A 21,680-nucleotide genomic window follows, 5' to 3' on the forward strand; every position below is an offset into this window, starting at 1 on the left:
TGAAAAAATCTTGGGGCCTGCGAAGAATTGCTTCAGCAAACCTAAATTAATAAAGATGAAAATTTGTCTTTAATCAAACTATTTGGTTTCTGTAAAATAGTGATAGTATTTGACAAGTCGAACTATCTATTCACAACAGAATCTGAACCAGAAAATTCAGATATCCTATTAAAAAAACAATCATGCAAAAGGAAATCGCGAATTATATTAAGCTAAAGCTAATAGTTTACAATGGGTTCCTTTTGGTATTTTTCTTTACTTTGAATCTATTTTTAACATCAAGTACTAAGCCTTACATTAAAATCAATGAACAAATTCCAATTGAAACTGTTTATGAAGAGATATATCAAACATCATGCAAAATTTCTGGAAAGTTGATGAGTAAATATAAATACTTTGGAGGTTATTTAGTTGCTGACCTACCCACTTTGGTGAAGAAAATTTGCATTGAGATTGATGAGAATGGTGAAATAGAAAAGAAAATGAAAGAGTCAAACATAGAGATTAGTCTAGAGGACCCACTAAAGTCTGCTCAATATATTTGGATAATTTCCAGAATGAAATACAATTTTTTTATCATGGAAGCTGAATCTTATGCAATTTGGATCTCAGTTTTGAAAAATCTAAGGGTCCTTAATACGTTGGATACCGTCAATTTTCTGCCTGAATATAGGAAAATAATCAGTTATATACCAAAAATTCCAGGAAAACAAATGGCTCTCAGACAATACCCAAATAAAGATGATTTTTTATTTATTCTTTCTATTTCAACTCGAATATATAAGGGAGGAAAGTTTGCAACCGATTTCACTGGAGGTAAAATACTTTTTCCAAATGAAATAAAAAAGAATAACACTCCTCTGATTAATTCAAATATCGAGTACTATCTACCCATTCTCATGAAACTTTACCCTCCTTCCTTTGATTACCAGGATTTAATTTCCACAGTTTCATTCGTTTATAGAATGATCTATTACTGTACTGGCAATATTATTTTCCCAATTGAAGCCTGGGAAATTACTGGGCTTGTTTACTCACTTGGAGGAGGTGGAAACATACCCAAATATAATGATGAATATGCAGAAGCAATTTTAACGCAAGATCAGCAAGACAATTTTCCTGAAGAAAGAAACTTTTTTGTTGTATTAGAAAGGTTAATTCAATTACAACCGTCATGGGATGTTTTAATGCCACCAATGTATGGTCACAGAAAAGAAAAGACTGGTGGAATTGAGGATCATGAACTATTTAAGTTTATGGAATTTAAGGGGATGTCAATTCCACACAAAAATTCGAAAGATATTGATGGAGTTATTGTAATTTACTTCATTTTCCGTTACTTATTAAAATTGTTCATTTCAATTGAAACAGCAAGAGATTTGTGGATTGTTACAAAAAACTGGTTAACTCACTCCACAGATTATTACATTTCTAACAATGTTTCTTTTTTGCAGAGTGAAAGATATATTGCAAATAGGAAGTTAAGTAAAAAAACTGATCAAATGGAAGAAATTCCAAAATGGGCAACTGGAAATAGAGATATTAATATCAACTCTGAAATTATTAGTACTTTTATTAGTGAATTTGAGAATGAATTCCCGTATATTATTACTTGTCCAGAGGGAGAACTTGCCTTAAAAAATAGTAATAGTGATATCAGGTACAAATATAACCCACAAAGAGTCCAAAAGACTGACAGAATTGCTGTTAATATCGCCAAAGAAATTCATGCTCTTTTCCCTAGTGTAAAATTCAGAAAAATCTGTGGATTGGCCTCTTCTTTTTCTTTAATTGTTCCTTTTGATATTAAACTATTCTCTAAGTTCACAACAAGAAAAAATGGAAAACACAAGAAGTCCAAAATGAAAGAAACTAAATACTGGAAATTTAGTGATAACCTTGAAGGTATAGAGTTTTGCAGAAAAGGAATATTAAGCCTTTTGGAAGATGGAAAAATTGACTTAGAACAATATGATGAATTTGATTCTATCCATATCATTGATTACCTAGACTCTGCTTGTCTGAGAATAATTAAGTCACAGGTAAAATGTAATATAGAAACACCTTACTACTTCCCATACCAAGTTTCTAATACAATTAATACTTTTTCTGGTAATATCGCTTTTGCACTAGCAAGCTCATTCGTTGGAGAGACCAATTACTATAGAGAAGTAATTGGAACTATCTGGGATGGAAAACTCCAATCTGTAATACAAGAAGAAACCTTACCTTCTCTCTTTAGGTTCAATAATCCAGGGTTTAATCCAGAAAGTCTCTGTAATATTTCCGAGTACTTTATAAACCCTGCAATTATTGGCTATTTTGAGAAGAAGAAGTTAACATATCTGAAAAAAATTAAGAAAAAGCAGAGAATTACGGACTTTTTAGCTCGGATTAAAGAAAAATACTATACTAAGACTTCTTATAACAATGTCGAATTATTTTATTCTGATTTGATGGCTCTTAAGGAAGTTGTAAATGCACATAAAATTCCAAAAGGAGCCAATTTGGATGATTGGAAAGAATTTGTCTTAGACGAAGAAAGTATATCTTCATTTATTTTAAGCCAGTTCAAGAAACCCTCAGATTTTGATTCCGTTTGCAAAACTTTACTAGAGAGAAAGCTCAGAAATGGAGATATTCAATTCTTTCCGATACTTACAGACTCCAGTAAATATAAAGAATATTTATTAAATCGAAAGAAAAGAACAAAAATATTCTTTAAAAAACTTGTAAAAGATGGTAATTCTGACTTTAGTCTTAAAGAAATAAGCAACTTATTAATGTTTAAAGACGAATCACTTTTGGAGTTCCCGGAAACCGTTGCAAGCAATATTAGAGATTCAATCCTATATGATCGATTTGACCTTCAATTTAAAAATTTTATTCAGTGGTATATTCATGAATCTTGTAGCAAAGCCTCATCACTCGTTTATAAAAGCATTAAAGCTAAAAAAAAAAAGAAGTGTTTCCCTTGTTGCTATTCACTTTGTTACAATTTCTTTAGTAAATCCGATGATTCTATCTATTATGGAGAAGAAAGATCAAAATATGGTGTTAAAATTGTCGAGGAGGCACTTGAGTTTGGGCTTAAAATAGTTATGAATAACCCAAATGTAAAGCTTTATATTTCAACTAATACTAGTAATAATATGAGTTTACAAGTATTAGAACAGAAAGGAATTACTTTAACTATCGATTTGACTAATAAAGACTTTATTATTAAAAATGCAAGCTTTATTTACATTTACTTATCAAGCATTTCAGTCCCAATAACCAAAGATAATGCACTATTAGCCTCCGAAATTGCATCTTTATTACTTAATAATTACCAAATACATGGGGAAGCCCAAATTAATGACAAAGTTACAAACCTGTCATCAGTTAATCGAAATATGAATAATGTTGGAGATTCCACTCTTTTTAATATTTCTCATGAGGATAATCCACTCAATACTTTGCAAAAATATTGTAGTGTTGATAAATACAACGAAAGAAGCTTAGAGCTACTAAATAAAATCTCTCTAAGTGGGAACTATAAAAATAACTTTAATAAGACCTTCCTTCACTGGAGTAATGGTTATTTAAGCCCAAAAAAAGCTTGCGAAATTGTTGAAAATCTAACAAAAAGTGGTATTATTAATGATGAAGAATTCCCAGAAAAGCTTCTAAATACTAAGAATTGTCTTGACTTTGTAAGCTACAATTATCCAAAGATACCTCACATTCCCATTCCTGTATGCATCTCTCAGCAGTTAATGATGAGTTGTAATACAGGAAATAATCTGGTTGATTTATTTGCTTCTATAATATTGTCTCGCTTGATAAAATTTGGTAAATATAATAATTTAAATTCCATAGAGAAGACCGTCTGTTCTTACTCAAAGATTTTAAGTATGTTTTATAATACTCATAGATTTAAAGAAGAATGCAAAGACTTATTTACTGAAATTTTTGGAATGAGTACTTTTATTAAAAAAGAATTCTCAAATACAAATGGTGTGGAATTGTTAATAGATGATATTTGTAATGACATAAATTTAATGCATTCTTGTAAAAACATTAGTTCAAACAAATTAATCACAGATGAGATCAATAGAGTCTCAGATATTATTATCTCCGAAATTAAGAATGAATTTTCTGATTTTGATTTTTATTGGAGAAAGGATAATATGTGTGAGACAGCGAATGAGATCATAAGATTTGGAATTGAAGACTGTGCAGAAGTTTTAAAGAAGTTTTTAAATAATTTAGATTATGAGTTTCCCTTAGAGTTTGAGAAGACAATATGCAGCAAAATAAATGTATGGCCAAGGGTTTGTGCTGTAGAAAAGTTCTCTAATCATTCAGTTTTTTCTAACTTATTCTACAATTATATTGTAGTACCAATGCTTAAAGATAATTTATTTAAAAACCAAAAAGTTGTTAATGAAATGAACTTTCATGATATTTGCTATATTTTAGAAAATAATTACTCTGATCAAAATGACAGATCGGGTAATTCAGTAATTTCGATAACTGGTTTAGACACAGCTAAAATATGTACGGAATATTTTGAAAAATTATTTCCCAAAGATCAAATGTACGAACAAGAACTAGGTCTTAGAATTATTGAGAAGAAAAAAGAATGTGAGCCATCTATTTCAAAAATGTTTGTAGCAATTGTTAAAGATGAGGGGAACTTTTTATTCTTTGACAATAACTTGGATTATATTTCTAGAAATTTTATATATCTTCCAAATTATATGCATCCAGAAGGGCTTGCTCATATACTTATAAATAAATATAAAGTGCCTCCTAGGGTTACATTAATAACTATTGGACTCCAAAATGCATTGGATGAATTGAATTCAAAATCTGAAATCAAATACGAGTTTTCGACATTGGGTTTGATATATAATTCAGTCAAGATAGTAATAAGATTAGATACTTTGAGTGAGAAGGATTTATTATTGGATTGTATGAACATTAACAAGGATAGGATATTTCCTAAGATTGGGGATACTGAACTTGAGAAAATTTGTAGGCATACTATGTTGAGTTTTGAAAATACGGAGCTAGTTGAAAATATATATTTGTTATATTCAATAAATAACAAGGTTGCATCATATTATTCTACTCATTTTACTTCAGAAAATATATCATTCATTTCAAAGACCTATGTCTCAAAGGTATTACGTGGTAAACCATCACTAGCAGTTCAAAAACTATATGAAAAGGTTTTGAATGAATACATTGACTATATATTTGAACAGTTTGACTCTTATTTACCTGATCCAGAAGATCCAAAAAAAGTTATTTCAATTTATAAAAGATTAGGTATTGGGAAAATAAATAAAAAAAAGAAGTTGAATGCAAAATCGAAAGTGAGCGATGAGAAAATTGAAACAGATTTGGATAAGTTTTTAAACGAAAGTGTTTATAAGTCAGATGTTCAAGAAAAAAATAAGGAAAAATTAGCCAAGGCATTGATAATGTTTAATTTTTTGATGGAGACAAAGAGATTGGGAGTTTTTCAAACTCATATGAATGCTCCTCCTTTTGAAATATCACAAGAAATATCCTCAGAATCAGTATTAAAATTCATGCCCCCAGATTTAGCAAATTGGTTAACATCTTATACAAATTACAATTTTGTAAAAATGTTATTTGTAGTCCCAATTTACTCGGATAGTAATAAAGTTACTGGGCCTATTGCCAATTTGGATATAGAGAATAACATTCTTTATGATGAGCTCTTAAGTAAGGGAGTTGCATTAAATAGAGTTATGAATATATTAGAAAGTAGGCAGAAGTTGATAAGTGGTGATAAAAAAATTCAAATATCAGCTACGATTTTGGAATCAACAATAAGACACATAATCGATCAATATAGTAATGATGATCAGCTAGAATTTGCTTTTTCAATAATTAATAATTCTTACATTTTTAGAAATGCAATTAAAAAATTAACTTTAAATAAAGAAATAATTTACGATCTAAGAGATAATATTAATCCAACTACTTTAATTTTGAATGGAAATTTTGTTGCACTTGAAGCAATAGAGTTTTTTCTAGATAGAAGTCCTTCAGAATTAATATCAAAAACTGATTTTATATTTAAAAACTTTGATTTTGTGAGAAGTTTGTATAAAGACAGTTTATTTTATTATAAAGGCGATATAAATTCAACAGAAATGAGACATATTAGAAAAAGATTTTTCTGTCAATCTTTCAATAAGCAAATAATGCGTAATGCAGACAATGGTTTAAACCCATTTTTTGAGTGTTATTATTTTAGAGTTGAAAATGGTTCAGTATATAGAGAAAATAGACATATAGAAGGGAAAACTTCCAGATATTGCGAATTTACAGGAAATTCAACTCGAACGAAAACCTCTAGAGAAAGATATTTATTGCATAAAAGGTACTTAAAGTTTTTGTTTAATGATAGTGAATTTTATTATCACATTATTGGGGATAGCTTGAGATTGACGCCAGAAGTAATAATGAAGGGTATTGGAAGAGTATATGGTTATTGCTTATTAATTGGTGAGCCACTTAATTTTTATTTTAATAATTTTATCTTAAGGTATTTAAAAACTGGTGAACCAAATAATGAGTCAAATATTAAAAATTATGTGGACAATAGAATCGAAAAATTTGAAACCATGATTAATTTAAGTTTTAATACACTAGATTCAAAGAATTTTTTAAACAAAAATATGGATTTTAAGAATGCAAAGAAGAAAGTTTTTAAAGATCAACCAATATATTATTATGTTGATCAAAGAGAATATGAAAAAATGAATGGAAAGAATTTGAAATCCAGAAATTCTAATTTATTCGAGGTTAATAATTTTAGCAATCTTAGGTTTTTGGGAAAAATGATTTCCAATTTTATAAGATTTGAAAAATTTCAGTTAGAAATTGAAAGCTTTTTTAATGGTGTATATGATATGATTCCCAGAAGATTCTTGAGATCATTTAATTATTCAAATTTATTTTACTTTTCGCAAGGGTATATAGGTACAAATTTAAAAAATGAAGTTTTAGTAAAAAGTTTATTGACATCATTTTTTTATGTTGAAAATGACGATATTTTACTGGCTCATAAACGGAATGTAATTAAATGGTTCCATACTGCATTAAATTCATTTACATACACTGATGTAGGATTCTTTTTTGCAACATTTACTGGTAAATTTTCGATATTCCCACCCACAGCCTACGCTGGAAAAATCAGAATTGTTGCTATCCCACTAGATGAGGAAAAGAATTCAGAAAAGAGAATTATAATTGACCCACTATTGCTGGTGATTTACATACCTAATTACAAAACGTATATAGAAGTAGAAAATGGTGTTTCAAAAATTATTGAAATGAACAAAAGAAAACTTCTTTACTCCGCTTAGGTAGTACGAATCAGAGAATTTGGATAGATAGAACAGGTGCAATGAATTTGTATACATGAAGTACCTATATGCTCAAGCATATACTGAATATGAATATATATATATATATGTATATATATAATTTGTACACAAATAATTAGTTATAATAGGTATTAATATTTTTTTTTTTCTATTTACTTTTTTCAATTAAGTGTGGGAAAACCATGTTGGCGCCTGATGTTTAGCATTAAATGTTTAGCTTGGAGTTAAATAATGAATTAAATTGAGAATTTTTGGTTGAGTGTTTAATTAATCATTCTTCATGGTGAAGAATAATTATCTTTATGAAATAATTGGCGTATCTCCAAATGCCGTTGCTGCAGAAATAAAAAAAGGATATAGACTTAGGGCTCTTGCTTTACATCCTGACAAAAATCAAAATGACGAAACTAGCAAGGAAAGGTTCCAGGAATTACAGAAGGCGTATGAGATATTGAGGAATGAAGAATCTCGCAAGTTATATGATGAAACTGGAATAATTGAGGGAGAAGAAAATAAAAATTTTGAGGATATTATTGATTACTTTAAACAATTTACCAAAAAAATATCAGAGAAAGATATCCAAGAATATAAAGAACAGTACCGTGGGTCTGATGATGAGTGGGAAGATTTATCAAATTTCTACGTACGTTTTAATGGGAATTGTAAACTATTACTTGAGTATATTCCCTTTTCCGAGCCGGACGATGTCGATTATTATGTGTGTATGATTGAGGATGCCATAAAAGAAGGAAGACTTCCTCAAAAAAAGGAGTTCAAAGGATCGATCAAGGAATTGCATAATCAAGCAAAGAAATGGAAGGCCAGAATGAAACGCGATAAGTCTAAACATTCAAACGATATGAAGGATCTTGTTCAAGCAATTCAAAGCAGTTCTAAAAAGAGAATGGGGAACTTTGCAAACATAATTAGCAGGTTTAATGATGCTGATTTTGAAGAGGTTGATGAAAGTAGGTTTCAGGAGATACAGGAAAATCTTGTAAAGAATAAAAAGAAAAAACGATAAATTTTATCATAAATTTCAATTTTCAATTGGGCGCCAGTCTGAGGTCAGGGTTGATTTTATAGTATTTAAAAGGTATAAAAAGAACAACTCAAGATATTGGAGAGTTTATTATCATGGTTTTGTATCTAATTGGAACTGGATTAAATGATGAGAGAGATATGACTCTGGGAGGCATAGAGCTTATGAAAACTGCCGACAAGGTATATTTGGAATCATATACTTCAATTTTATCTCAAAGGGCAGACTTGATGAAATTTACGAATGGAAAACCTCTGATAGAAGCAGATCGTAAAATGATAGAAGAAAATTGCGATAATATGATTGAAGAAGCTAGGGACAAATCTGTAGTGCTATTAGTAGTAGGCGATCCTTTTTGTGCAACAACCCATTCTGATCTAGTTTTAAGGGCTCACGAAAAAAATGTCAAAGTTGAGGTAATACACAATGCAAGTATTATATCTGCTATAGGGTGCACTGGACTACAAGTTTACCGTTTTGGTGAAGTGGTTTCAATTCCATTTTTTGATGAAAATTGGCAACCTTCAAGTTTCTATGAAAAAATCAAGGCTAACATAGAGAGAGGACTACATACTCTATGTCTTCTTGATATAAAAGTTAAGGAGCAAACGATTGAAAATATGATGAGGAATCGACCTATTTTTGAACCTCCTAGGTTCATGACAATTAATCAAGCCATTTCTCAATTATTTATTTTAGAGGATAAACTTAAACAAAATGTTATATCGCCTAAATCAATAGCAATAGGAGTAGCTAGAATTGGCTCAAGCGACCAGAAAATCGTTTCAGGTACACTTAGTGAGCTTTCTGATACTGATTTCGGAAATCCATTACATTCACTAGTAATTTGTCATCCAGATTTGCATTTAATAGAACAACGTTTCTTTGAAATATATAGGAAAAAATAGTTAAAATTTACTTAGTGTAAATTAATTCTAATCTTCTAAATTAAATCTATTTTTTTATTACTTATTCACATGGTACAATTGCAAATGAAATTATTGGCTTAAATGAAGATGGAAGAAATGTTTGCTCCATCTTTAATATACATTTATAGTTTGCTCTTTTGAAAATTTCTAGAAAGCTTTTTTCTGTCCTAATAATGCTTTCATCAACGGGATCTACTTCATTCTCATGAGAATCTGCATTGTCTTTAATACATACAACCCGTCTAGTTTTGTTTCTATTTGTTTCATCACCATTGTTGAACGAATTTCTGATTCTTATGAGAAGATCCACAAACTCATCATCGGATAAGTATTGTAATGCCCATTGGATCCAAATAAAATCATATCTTCCACTAGCCGGATTAAAGTCTTGAAGTTTTGAATGAATTAATTCAATGCAATCGGGGTTGTTCTTTTTTGCAACCATTAAATGTTTAAGAATTGGTTCATTCAAGTCCATCTTTTTACAGTGTTTCATTAAATTCGGTGTTACACGCCCAATTCCACAGCCCCCATCTATTCCGTATTCAAAAAGCTCATCCGCTTTCATACCAAGCTTCTTTTTTAAAGTTTCAATAAAATATGAACTATTGTCAATATCTATTTCATGTATGTGTATAAACCCATCTAGCATACCTTCATTAGTTGATGGTTGTTTTTCCCAAATCTCTTCAGAACGAGAAATAGACTTTTCTTTCATTATCTGTTTCTATCATTCAGAGTTTTTTAGTTGTACAGTTTTTTATGATTTGAACCTTAATTTTAATATTGGAAAACTTTCGCGCCATTTAGCACAATGTCAATCTTTACTCCATTAGCATAATGAGATTGGAATTACCACTTATTTTTGAAATACTCAACAGGTCCTATATTGTTACAAAGAGACAATATTAAGTTTTATTAAATTTGTATGGATAAAAAATCTTACCTTTGTCGTGACTTCGCATGCAGAATTTATTTCAAAACTTTCCGTTTTTGCGTCTGTATATATTTTTATTGTCATTTTGTGACAGTTTCTATTTCGTGCAAATATAAATGCAAACAAAAATAATATAATATGAATTATTATCCCAATTATTATTTTTGTTTTGAATTTAATGTTTTTAATTATTAGCTTGTATTTATTTATTTGGTGAATAATTGACATATTTTCTTTAATTGTTACAGTTTCTCTTTTATTTACTTTACAACCATTTAAATTGATCGAAACTATACTTTTACAAGAATTATTAAATAATATACTTCTAAGCAGATTACTTTTTTTTTCATAATTCGATCTTTTAATTATATTGAAATAAATATAATTACATTTACTTTCAATTTTTGAATTCCAAGAATACAAGGTTGTATTTGAATTATCTAGGAGCTGAATAGGATAAAAACACTTAAATCTCCCTTTTGTACTTATTAACACATTATTTTTTAATTTAATCTCGAAATCATTACTGCATTTTATTTTATCTGCTAATAATTCATTATCTTGCTCGACATTTAACACCGCAGAACTTTGTTTAGTTAATTTCAACATTTAATATTGTTATAATGACTTACTATGAATTAATGTTATTCAACTCAATCGCTAGTAACCCATTAATTAACTGACATATAATAAATAAAGAGTAAAATATCATATTCAAATTTTAAAGCTAAATATACAAAAAAAAATTAATTTGTAAACATGCATTAAAAGAATAAGTTTTTTGCATGATTTAACCCTCAACTACTTTTACATGTAGTTACATAAATTACTAAAAATGGAATAAAAGCGCACATTCCGATAATACTAATTAACAAAATATTTTTCTAAGAATAAAATAATTTATTTTCTGATGAAGTAAAAATTGACTTACCGCCGGGTTTGAAACAATTTTTTGATTAACTAAAATAAATTGTTATCACCTTCACTAAGATAAAAAAGTACGTAAAGTAATAAGTTTTTATTTGGAGTAATATTTCGATAAGGGTTTCGGGCAAGTATATTATGAGTTTGATTGATAAAATATGAGCAGAGAATTTGTTTTTCCTTTTGACTGGAGGGAATTTTCAAATCTAATACTCCAAGAGAGCAATAAACAAACATGTAAGATTAATAGTGTCATATTGATTGGGCCAAAAAATAGTGGAAAAACTACGTTTTCTCTATATATTGCAAAAGAAATTTTAAATGATAACAGGTGTTTAAACAATAATGTTTATATTTTAGACTGTGACTTGGGCCAACCCTTAATATCGCCAATGAGTTGTGTTAAATTAGTTAAATGGGATATAAAAGATATTTTTATTGGGAACTCAAAAAATATTAATATTTTGCCGGAAGTAATGTTTTATATAGGGGGAAACAGTCCTATTATTCACCCTTTAAGGTATTTGAAAGGGCTAAAACAATGCTTTGAATACATCAGTAGTATTGAAGAGAAGAAAATAACTCTCATTCTAAACATGCCTGGGTGGATCACCGGCGTTGGGTTAGAAATCGCTTCAATTATTACTGCATTTTGTATTGATGTTTCAAATCATGTTTATATTGGGTTTACAAAAGAGTTTGAGCCAATGACTAAAAATAATGAAGATAATTATTTTAATCAGACAAACTTCTTCTCTTTTCCAACTTTTGACCTGAACTTAGTGAAAAATATTAAAAACAAGGAATTTTTAATTAATAATCACTTAAAAACAACAGTATTTGTAAATACATTAAGTGATTTATTTTCATATAATATACAAATAGACGAAATAAAAAAGAATGTCAACCCTCTTAGTTTTTTTGATGAATATATGGGATATTATTCTGTGGAAAAGTGCATTCCTCAGTATTTTTGCAAAACTGTTCATTTTCCATTTAACTCTATATGCATTATTCCCTGTCCAAGTACGACCTTGTTGAGTGAACAATTGAAATTTCACATTCCAGCTAGGTTAACTAATTCAATAGTAGCTTTATGTATATTTAATGATGAGCAGCACAAATTTATTCCAGAATTTTCTGCAGATAGTCAAAAGTTAGATATATTAGACACGAAGATTATTCTACCCTGTATTGGATTTGGAATAGTACATCACATTAACTATCAGTCAAACAGTGTTGTTATAACTGCTCCGTGTTGGATACCTTCAAGTACTTTATCAGAAGTAAATGCTTTACAACTTACTGAAATGATGCTTCCTCAAAATTACTTTTTCAGTACTTCAAGACCATATATTTGCAAAAAAAAATACATTGTCAAAGGGATCTCTTCGGGTGGGAAAGTTCCAAGTAATCGTAAAAATGTAAAAAGAAAAATACATAATATTTAAAAATTAAGATACAAATATATTATTTTTTATATATTAAATTTTTCCTTTATGTCATTCTTACTATTAATTTAACAAAACTCAATATTTTGTCTTTGTCAATTTCCCCTTCATTTTTTACCTCATAAAAAAATATTGCACTTAAATCTTCAACCAAAGTTATTGCTAGTCCAAAACTATTTAAACTATCTACTAGCCATATAACTTCGGAAGCTTTAACATCAGGTTCTGTATTTCTCATGTTAAACTGCTTTCCCCACAGGTCAATATTTAGCTGTTTTTTATTATCTTCATTATTTTGATCAAAAAAATCCTGAATTTCCTCGAAAATAAATTTGTCTACATTTGGATGTAACGATGTTTTTACATCCCACTCCAAAGTTTCGTGATTTTTTTTTGCCAAAATAATCCCACGACTTTGCTTACACCATGATGGATATAATGAAACACATAGCTCATCCCAAGTATTTGAGTCTATATCATTGGGAGTTTCCAGCTTAATTCCCGGTCTCCTCTTCATAAACTTTTCCTGCTTGATAGGTTTTTTTTTCGTTTTTTTTCCAAGTTTTTTTACCCTAAAACTTAATTAAAAGTACACTTCAAAACGGGTCAAAATTACCTCGATGAATTGTGTTCTTTGTCATTCATATTAAGTAAATAACTAACTATACTTGACTTTGTCTGTCTTATTCATTACTTTTGAGTAAGATAATTATTTAATTTAAAATATAATAAAATTTAACATGCCTTTTATGTAAATCTAAATACTAACTTAAAAAAAAAAAAAAAAGGCGCTTTAATGCTATGGTAAATTCAATAGTTGAAGTTTTACTTATGGATAGCAAATCACAATTCAAAGCAATTAAAAGAAAGGTAATAGATTCAATAATAAAGCTTGGAGAAAATGAGCTGATACTTAAACAGACGGCTGTCACAAATATTGGTATACTTTTGGATGAATGCAAGAGTAAACCTTCACTAGAAAATGTTAAACAAATTTTAGTGGAGATACTAATGAGCATGATAGCATACTCAACAGTAGATTCCAGAATTCAAAATTTGGATCATTTTGTCTCAGACATCCCACATATTTTAGACCTTCCAAATATAATTCGTTTTCAATCTATGACCACTCTTTTAAATTCATGTTGTTACAATGAACTTGATATTATTAGGAGACTTTCATCCATAATTATTAGTGGGGTTGAAAACGAAGACTCCAAATACTTGATTCCAGCAAATGTAATTAGACCACTGTTGGAGAGAATAGTAAATAAATATAAAAACGACATGCAAATAATTAATGAAACTATCAACTTTTTATTTCACAATAGACAATGTATAAATAACATGATAGGAATTTGTTTTGACATGGAAGAATATGATTTACTACACAAATTTCTTTTAATTATTCTTCCTATTATTGATATAAATACTTTATCAAATATTTTTAATTTTATTAACGTAAAAATAATAACATTCAACTTACATAACTCACCTTGTCAACATAATGAAATAAATTCCAGATTTATTGATATTCTATATCTAATGATGGTGAATAATAGATGCGAGTTTTCGCTGATTAATATTTTGATTACTATCATCCCTCATATTAATATTCAAAAAGAAACCAATTTTATCATTTTGTCTCTGATAATTCTATCTTCCATAATAGAGAACTCAAGACAAGAAGAGAAAACATCTAATAATTTGGGAGATCCTATCCAAATGATTAGATTATTAAAATTAACTCTTGAAAATGGAGGGATCAATGGGATAATTGACAGAAAACTGGATAAAATTAAAGATCTCATGTTTATTATACTTACAATATTATTATATAAATCTAAAGATATTTCTGAGTTTGAAGTTCTTGTTGAAGTAATAGAACTTTTTTTAAAAAATTTCAATGACATTAACGTTATTATTTTAATATCCGCATTAGTTTATCATATTAAAGGCGATTTAATTGAAAATGATCCGTTTTGTTGTTATTCAAAAAAGATATTAAAGGAGAAATTCAAATTCAATGGGATTGAGGAACTTAAAAGTATAGAATTTAGTTATTCTTCATCTGAACATTTTTCTGGAGAAGATATTTATGATGAGATCAATACATTAATGACTGAAAATAGTCAGAAATTCATTAAAAACGAATGGGACAATAATACTGAAGATATCAAGAATGAGGCGATCAGCATAATTTATAATGGGCTCTATTTAGCATTGAATTATGTTAAAATACGTTATTTTTTGGAAAATAACTTGGTGAACAACTATATTTACGATGAAATATATTGTTTTTCAATTATTAGCATATTTATAGAAAGGATAATAAAGTATATTGAAAGTAAAAATCCAAAATATTGTCAAGAAATAGTCCAACTTGCTCAAAAGTTTTTAATATTCAACAATAAGTACCAAATTAAGATATTTGATTCATTATTTCCTATCTATGAATTTATCTTGAGACAATCGAAACAAATTAGTGAAATTGATACAATTACTGATTCTCTTCATTATTCAATAATTTCTTTTGGTAATAACAAAAACACGATTCCTATTGTATATAATAAAATAATATCTGCTGAAAATCAACTTAAAACAAAAGTTTTAGAGAAAATTTACTATTTATTTTTAAAAGGTGAATTGCCATATTCAAAGTTAGAGAGTTTCTTAATTAATCAGATTGATTCCGAACTTTCCAATACCAATAATGCTTTAGACAAATATCAAAATGGAATCAAGATTTTATTTTGTGTTATAAGGTATAAACCTGATATAGTTGATGAAGTTATTATTGGAAAAATACAAAATGGATTAAACTCAAGTAACAAAGATGTTGTTTCGTATTCACTTCATTGTTTAATCGAACTATGCAAATTTGGAATTATTGACTACGATAAATGTATTAAAATTCTTCTTGCAATTCATTCTAATATTTTGATTATTGATTTTAATCTGCCAAACAATATTACCCAGTTGAAAGTTATTAATAATCAAAATTTTGGAACTAATAATAGTACATACCCTGTTGAAATTTTATCAAGCTTTCTTAGATTTTTTGGGCTCTATATTGATCAAAAATGGCCTTCAGAAAATGAATCTTATCAGAAGAAAATCCCTAATAATTTGTTTTATATTTTGTCCATGTTAACAAAAATTATCAGGGATAAAGCAGGACTTGAATCAGTTTATTGTCTTAGTATATTTTCAAAAATTATTCTTGACTTTTTTTACCAACATATAAATATGGATATTACTTTAAAGAGTTTTTTATCATGGTGTATTGAATTAAGTTTTTCAGCTGAAATCGGTAACTTCTTTGATCTTTTGGATATTTTACAACAGTTTATCATCATTATGCATAAATGTAATAGGATTGACTTTAATACATTGCAATTCTTTTTATTAAATATATCGAGTCCTTTAAAAACTATTTTGAATTTTGAACTTGTAAATGAAATTTTTTTCTCTAAAAAACAAACAAATAATCAACAATTTGGCATGTATAATATGAATATTAAATACAACACAATAGAAGACAATTTTGCCATGAAAGATACTTTTCTTGAAAGTATAGAAGGTAATTCAAATATTAAAGAATCCAGTGAATTAATAATGAATAAATTGAAATCAATTAAGGCAAAAACTACTCATAACTATTATATACAGGAAATTCTTGGACTTTTTTTATATAATTCAAAGCAGGTTAGAATCGAGGTAATGAAGAATATTGACCAAATTAATATTGAAGAATTCAAAATAAATGTATTAAAAGATTTATTTAAATTTATTCGTAATATTAAATTTATTTCTTGTGCAACATTTCAATGGCAAATGATATTTCAATTCATTAAAATATTAAAGGAATATTTTAATCAATTAGAGTTTATTTTCGTTGAATTAGTTCCCAGATCAAAAAACAACAAAATTACTAGCAACATAGAACAAGAAACTTTATTTCTTTTTTTTTTGTTACTATCGTACTTACCTTCAGTAAATAACTTGGACTCAATATTTAATGAAAATTCTGATTTAATCAAGAAATGTAAACTTATTAGAGATGGTGAAAAACAATTATTTGATGAACTTTTTATTGAAAACCAAGCTATTTTAATACTGTTTTTATCATCTCTTGTGATTCTTAGGTATGACATACTAAATCACTTATATGAAAGTTACATTTCGGAAATTGCTAATCTTGAAATATTACCGAACAAACTATTCATTACATTTGTTAATTCTGATATAATGATAAATAAACATTTTTCAAACAAAAACTGCTTACTTCAGTATTTCATAGCAAAGGAACCATTAACTATTGAAAGAAACACACTTATTCAAGCTTTTCAACAACAATATTATATAAATAAAGAAATTAACACCATAGATTTTGTTTCATGCTTATTGAAACATTTGCATCAACACGGTTTTAACCATCTTGATATACTAAATAAATATTTCACAATTGCTAATGAGGATAATTTTAACATTTATACGAATTATGGAACTGAAAATCAGCTTCTAGAACAGATCTGTGTCACATCAAGTGCAAATCTAATAAATAGTTATACTTTTGGTGTTTTTTCCTTTTTTGATATTGCATTTGATAGTTTTTCTGAGAAGGACAAATTGTTGGACCATTTACTTTATCTTTATCTTTCTATGAACAATGATCCAAAAAATATTGCTAATTTGGTTTTCCGAACAGCATCTGCAGTTAAATTGTTTCAACATGAAATGCTCACAGTATATCAAATATTTGAATATATTAACCATTATTTCATTTTAAGTGACAGTATTAATCACTTTAATAACGGAGTCACACAAGAAATTAATTTTCAATTGGGTTTAATTAGAGCATTTTGTTTTTCATTTGTAAATTATTATCTGAAGAAAATGATCTCCACTAATGGCAAGCAAATATTGAAGAATGAGCAAATATTCATGATTGAAGAATATACTGTTGTGAATATGAATATTGTCAAATATCTCATTTCAACAATATTTTATGAAAATAGCTCTAATGAAAATCAGGCATTTATTATTTCCTGCATAAAGTTATTAAAGGGATATTACTGGGTCCCTTGGATATCCTTCTTATATAACAAATCCCTAAACAATTTTGACATATTAAATGAAATATGTGGAATAATTCATAAAAACCAATTATCTAGTATTAAAACTGAAAATAAAAATGTAAAATTATTCGACAAATATTCAAATATTGATTTGCTACTACAATCCTGTGTTAATGATCCAATAAAGATGAGTATATGCATACTACTATTATCATTTCAAACGATCAATTTATCTACTTCTTTAGAAAATAAACTCAATTTTCACAACAAAGAAAAATACTTTGATATTAAAATGTTAAACAAAAACACTTTATTTTTTGTATCAATTTTAAAATTGGATAGCTATACTTTCAGACTAAAGAATAAAATAGAAAATATACAACTTAATAATAAAAAGTTGAATTTTAGAGATATTGTTTTGCAAGATTTAGTAATGATTGGTGTTATTATTGAGCTGTTTGAAACTACAAAGATTTGTGATAAGTTCACAAATTTTGACATATCAAACTCACTTGATATTATTTTTTTCCAAATAATCATACCATTATGTGATTTGATTTTATTAAAAAGTGAAGATGATGAAAATAAATTAATATTAGAATGGTTTATCACTTTGATTACAAAATTTCTAATTTCTTATTTGAGCTCAAATAATAATTTTGCACCTAAAGTCATTGAATTTGGTTATTCATTGGTTAATATTTTTAAGAAGTCAAAATTCAATAACTTAATTATGCTCGGATTCACGAGAACTGTTGGAGTTATTTTATTTACAAGTGACTCAAATTTTTCTCAGTTACACGAATTTATAATTAATATTTTTGATACATTGTCAAATTTGGAGAGTTTTGAAATGCAAATTACTACACTATTTGTTAATTTAAATTCAGTTTTTAATTCAGCAGCTATTTTTAAAAAACCTCTAATTAATATTAAAATAGATGTTTTAATTAAGTCATTGGGAGAGATATCCTACAAACTACATAGATTCTATAATAACCCAATTATAAACTCATTTAAACTTTTAATAAATACTATCTACGATTTTTTGAATTCAATTAATCAGAAAAGTATCATTTCAAATCTATTGAAAAGCATTCATCCACTTTTTCTGGATGCACTTATACTTGAAAACAAACTTTCTATCAAAATTATTCACGAATTTTATTTGAATCTTGAAATCCAAGAAATCAATTATGAACTGATATATTTGGCTAACTTTTATTATTTATATTCATTGAAAAATGAATCAGCCGAATCAGAAATTCTGAACTTCTTATATAAAGATTTTATTGAATCTGGAGATGTCTCTTTAAAACGTACTGTGGTGATCACATATTTACTTTTGTTTATACTGATACCTGACTCTACTTCTTTTCTATTTAATTATTGCTTTAATAAAGATTTACAATATAATAACGATAATGCTGATTCTGAAGAAAATATTGTGAATAATTGGATAGACTTACGTAATATATATTTACTAGATTTAGAAGATAATCCAAAACTAAGAGTTTGGAATGAACTATTTTTTAATAACGATGGAATAATATTTCTATCAAAATTTTACTATTCAATTAAACAACAATTATTTTCAACTATCGATACAAATTTATTTTATGACAAAGAAATTATTTCTTTCTCTTTATATGAATATCCAAAAGTATTTTTATTTGACTTGGAATGTAATGTAAAATTTGATACTTGGAGAAAATCTGTTTCAAATTTACTCTTCTACTCAAAATGTAAAACAATTAATGTTGATCAATATCCATGCTTAGAATATAACAGCAGCTTTTTCCTTGAAATCTCCCACAAATTATTATTTAAATTGAAAAACAAGGACTTGAAAATATCACTTGGACAGTTTAAAAATATATTAAAAGTTATTATAAAAAAACTTATAGAAACTAATGGTATTAAAAAAATTTAATAATGAATTTAATTTAGCTAGAAATCAATAATAAAATAAGACTTCTTTTAATCATAGTATCTCTTCTCTTGCATCGTACTTGGCACGTGTTAACACAGGAACATACTCCCCAAGAGAATAATTTATTCTCTTATTGTCAGCCTGAATAACAGCATCTGGGACAACTGTAGTAAAACTATGAATAAAACTTGAAGAAACTTGTGGACCTTTTGTGTATACTAAATCTCTGATTTTTTGTTGCAATTTAATTCTCATGTGTAATAATGTTCTTTCATTACCTCTAAGATAATTGACATTTGAAACAACAACATAGAATAAAGTACGGATATTTTTTGTTAATGGCATTATCATTTCAAAAGAAACTCTTGAAATGTAGAATAATGGAGGTAATGCAATAAAGGCACCTATAACTGTCGCAATTTTAGTATTTAAGTTCTGGCCATTCATAAACGTTAATGAGAAGAATAGGCCATAAAAAACTGTGAGCAATGGTAGTAATGCAATAATTACAAGAATTCTATATGACGCCAATACATCCGTCCCCCTGATTTTCACCTTTGAATTAGCTAATGCTTTCTTTCTGTGTCTCTCTGCCATGAATGCAGGAATATATCTTATTGGTGCCCATAAAGGGAAGAAAGAACCACCAACTATGCTAACAAGAATTAAAAGAAGGAACTTAGTGATCATTAGTTTAATACATTCATAAACTGGTTGTTTAAGCTGCCAAACCTCTCTATCGGGGACTCCGTAGTGATTAATAGTATCCTCATATTCGCATAAATCTTTTCTCAAATGCTCAAGCTCTGGATCATCATGCAATGCCCAAAAAAACTGTGAAAATAATTGATGAAGTAAATAATAATTATCTTGAGAAAGAGCAGTTCTATCTGGAGGATATAACTGGACACAAAGACGGATACAAGTTAAAGTTGTATAGTCTCTTGCAGAAAGTAATACAGAGTTCATTCCTTTTTCAACCATAGACAAAAGCTCCTTAACCGCATCTGATGGAGAATCCTCATATTTTTTAGCTAGTTCCAGCGTAACTGGGATTGGTTGACCAATTTCTACAACAGCACTTGAGAGTGTTTTGTGTGGCTCGTAATAATTCAATCCCACAGGAACTATTAGTAGATCCTCAGCTCCCTCTAACACAGAGGAAAGAGCCATAACTGCAACACCTGGCTTAAGTGGAAGAAGGGTTGTCCTATCATGAGACCCTCCTTCTGGGAAAATACCTATTGAATGGCCATTTCTCATTGCATCACTAACTTCTTCATAGACTGTGCTTTGATCAATTTTTGGCATTATGAAAAAAGGAAAGCCATCTGTATAAGTGGCCGAGTATTCCACACCTATTTCCTTATCGATGATAATCTCATCGTCTGAAACAACTTCTAATACTTTTCTTGTTATTCCCAAATCTTCTATTATTAATGTATCTTGGAATTTTGCATCTATTTTGAATCTTGTTTTAATGCCTCTAATTCTCACATCACTTGAACTATTCCAAGCCAAACCACCTATCCCTCTATATCTTAAATCCTGGGGCCTTTGAACAGGAATGCAACCTGCAGATTGAGCTAACCTTCCAATTATTGGTCTTTTAAAGGATGTCTCTGCCATTAAGAATCGTATTTGACGTGGAAAAATTGCGATCAGCATTGCTGCATCCACGAATTGGTTCATATGATTCCCAACAAATAAAACTGGCCCATATAGAGGTATTCTCTCTTTACCCAAAACAGTAACATTTTTAAAAAATGTTCTTGTAATAATCTGTGCCAATAACTTTACTAAAAAATACATTTTCGGGAAAACTAAAGATGATAGAGAGCTTTATAATGATTAAAATCCTGTTCTAATTATTATATAGGAATACATATGTCAAAATAAGTAACTATAATGTCTTTTTTTCTGATGTTTTAAAGGGCAAAATTTTAGATAGTTTCATGAAAGCAATCC

At 28.1% G+C, this 21,680-nt stretch overlaps 8 protein-coding genes across 8 annotated transcripts; 5 read left to right on the forward strand and 3 right to left on the reverse strand.

Annotated features, from left to right (window-relative positions):
- Positions 1–182: 182 nt before the first annotated feature.
- Positions 183–7,394, forward strand: cubi_02245 (uncharacterized protein; the record flags this gene model as incomplete). Its single annotated transcript, XM_029019257.1, has 1 exon — positions 183–7,394. One exon carries the CDS (start codon positions 183–185, stop codon positions 7,392–7,394), a length of 7,212 nt encoding a protein of 2,403 aa, XP_028874378.1.
- A 301-nt stretch (positions 7,395–7,695) lies between these two features.
- Positions 7,696–8,439, forward strand: cubi_02246 (DnaJ domain-containing protein; the record flags this gene model as incomplete). Its single annotated transcript, XM_029019258.1, has 1 exon — positions 7,696–8,439. The coding sequence occupies one exon, from the start codon at positions 7,696–7,698 to the stop codon at positions 8,437–8,439; it is 744 nt and encodes a 247-aa protein (XP_028874379.1).
- Positions 8,440–8,552: 113 nt separating this feature from the next.
- Positions 8,553–9,365, forward strand: cubi_02247 (tetrapyrrole methylase; the record flags this gene model as incomplete). Its single annotated transcript, XM_029019259.1, has 1 exon — positions 8,553–9,365. The coding sequence occupies one exon, from the start codon at positions 8,553–8,555 to the stop codon at positions 9,363–9,365; it is 813 nt and encodes a 270-aa protein (XP_028874380.1).
- Positions 9,366–9,426: 61 nt separating this feature from the next.
- cubi_02248 (uncharacterized protein) lies at positions 9,427–10,932 on the reverse strand (the record flags this gene model as incomplete). The annotated part of the gene is made up of 2 exons (XM_029019260.1): positions 9,427–10,113; positions 10,333–10,932. 2 exons carry the CDS (start codon positions 10,930–10,932, stop codon positions 9,427–9,429), a joined length of 1,287 nt encoding a protein of 428 aa, XP_028874381.1.
- A 473-nt stretch (positions 10,933–11,405) lies between these two features.
- On the forward strand, positions 11,406–12,698 carry cubi_02249 (GTPase Grc3p-like pre-mRNA cleavage complex; the record flags this gene model as incomplete). Its single annotated transcript, XM_029019261.1, has 1 exon — positions 11,406–12,698. One exon carries the CDS (start codon positions 11,406–11,408, stop codon positions 12,696–12,698), a length of 1,293 nt encoding a protein of 430 aa, XP_028874382.1.
- Positions 12,699–12,744: 46 nt separating this feature from the next.
- Positions 12,745–13,215, reverse strand: cubi_02250 (uncharacterized protein; the record flags this gene model as incomplete). The annotated part of the gene is made up of 1 exon (XM_029019262.1): positions 12,745–13,215. One exon carries the CDS (start codon positions 13,213–13,215, stop codon positions 12,745–12,747), a length of 471 nt encoding a protein of 156 aa, XP_028874383.1.
- A 284-nt stretch (positions 13,216–13,499) lies between these two features.
- On the forward strand, positions 13,500–19,712 carry cubi_02251 (uncharacterized protein; the record flags this gene model as incomplete). Its single annotated transcript, XM_029019263.1, has 1 exon — positions 13,500–19,712. One exon carries the CDS (start codon positions 13,500–13,502, stop codon positions 19,710–19,712), a length of 6,213 nt encoding a protein of 2,070 aa, XP_028874384.1.
- Positions 19,713–19,763: 51 nt separating this feature from the next.
- cubi_02252 (glycerol-3-phosphate acyltransferase) lies at positions 19,764–21,524 on the reverse strand (the record flags this gene model as incomplete). Its single annotated transcript, XM_029019264.1, has 1 exon — positions 19,764–21,524. The coding sequence occupies one exon, from the start codon at positions 21,522–21,524 to the stop codon at positions 19,764–19,766; it is 1,761 nt and encodes a 586-aa protein (XP_028874385.1).
- Positions 21,525–21,680: the final 156 nt, after the last annotated feature.

The sequence above is a fragment of the Cryptosporidium ubiquitum genome, assembly GCF_001865345.1.
Source record: "Cryptosporidium ubiquitum isolate 39726 chromosome Unknown contig_4, whole genome shotgun sequence".
NCBI lineage: Eukaryota > Apicomplexa > Conoidasida > Eucoccidiorida > Cryptosporidiidae > Cryptosporidium > Cryptosporidium ubiquitum.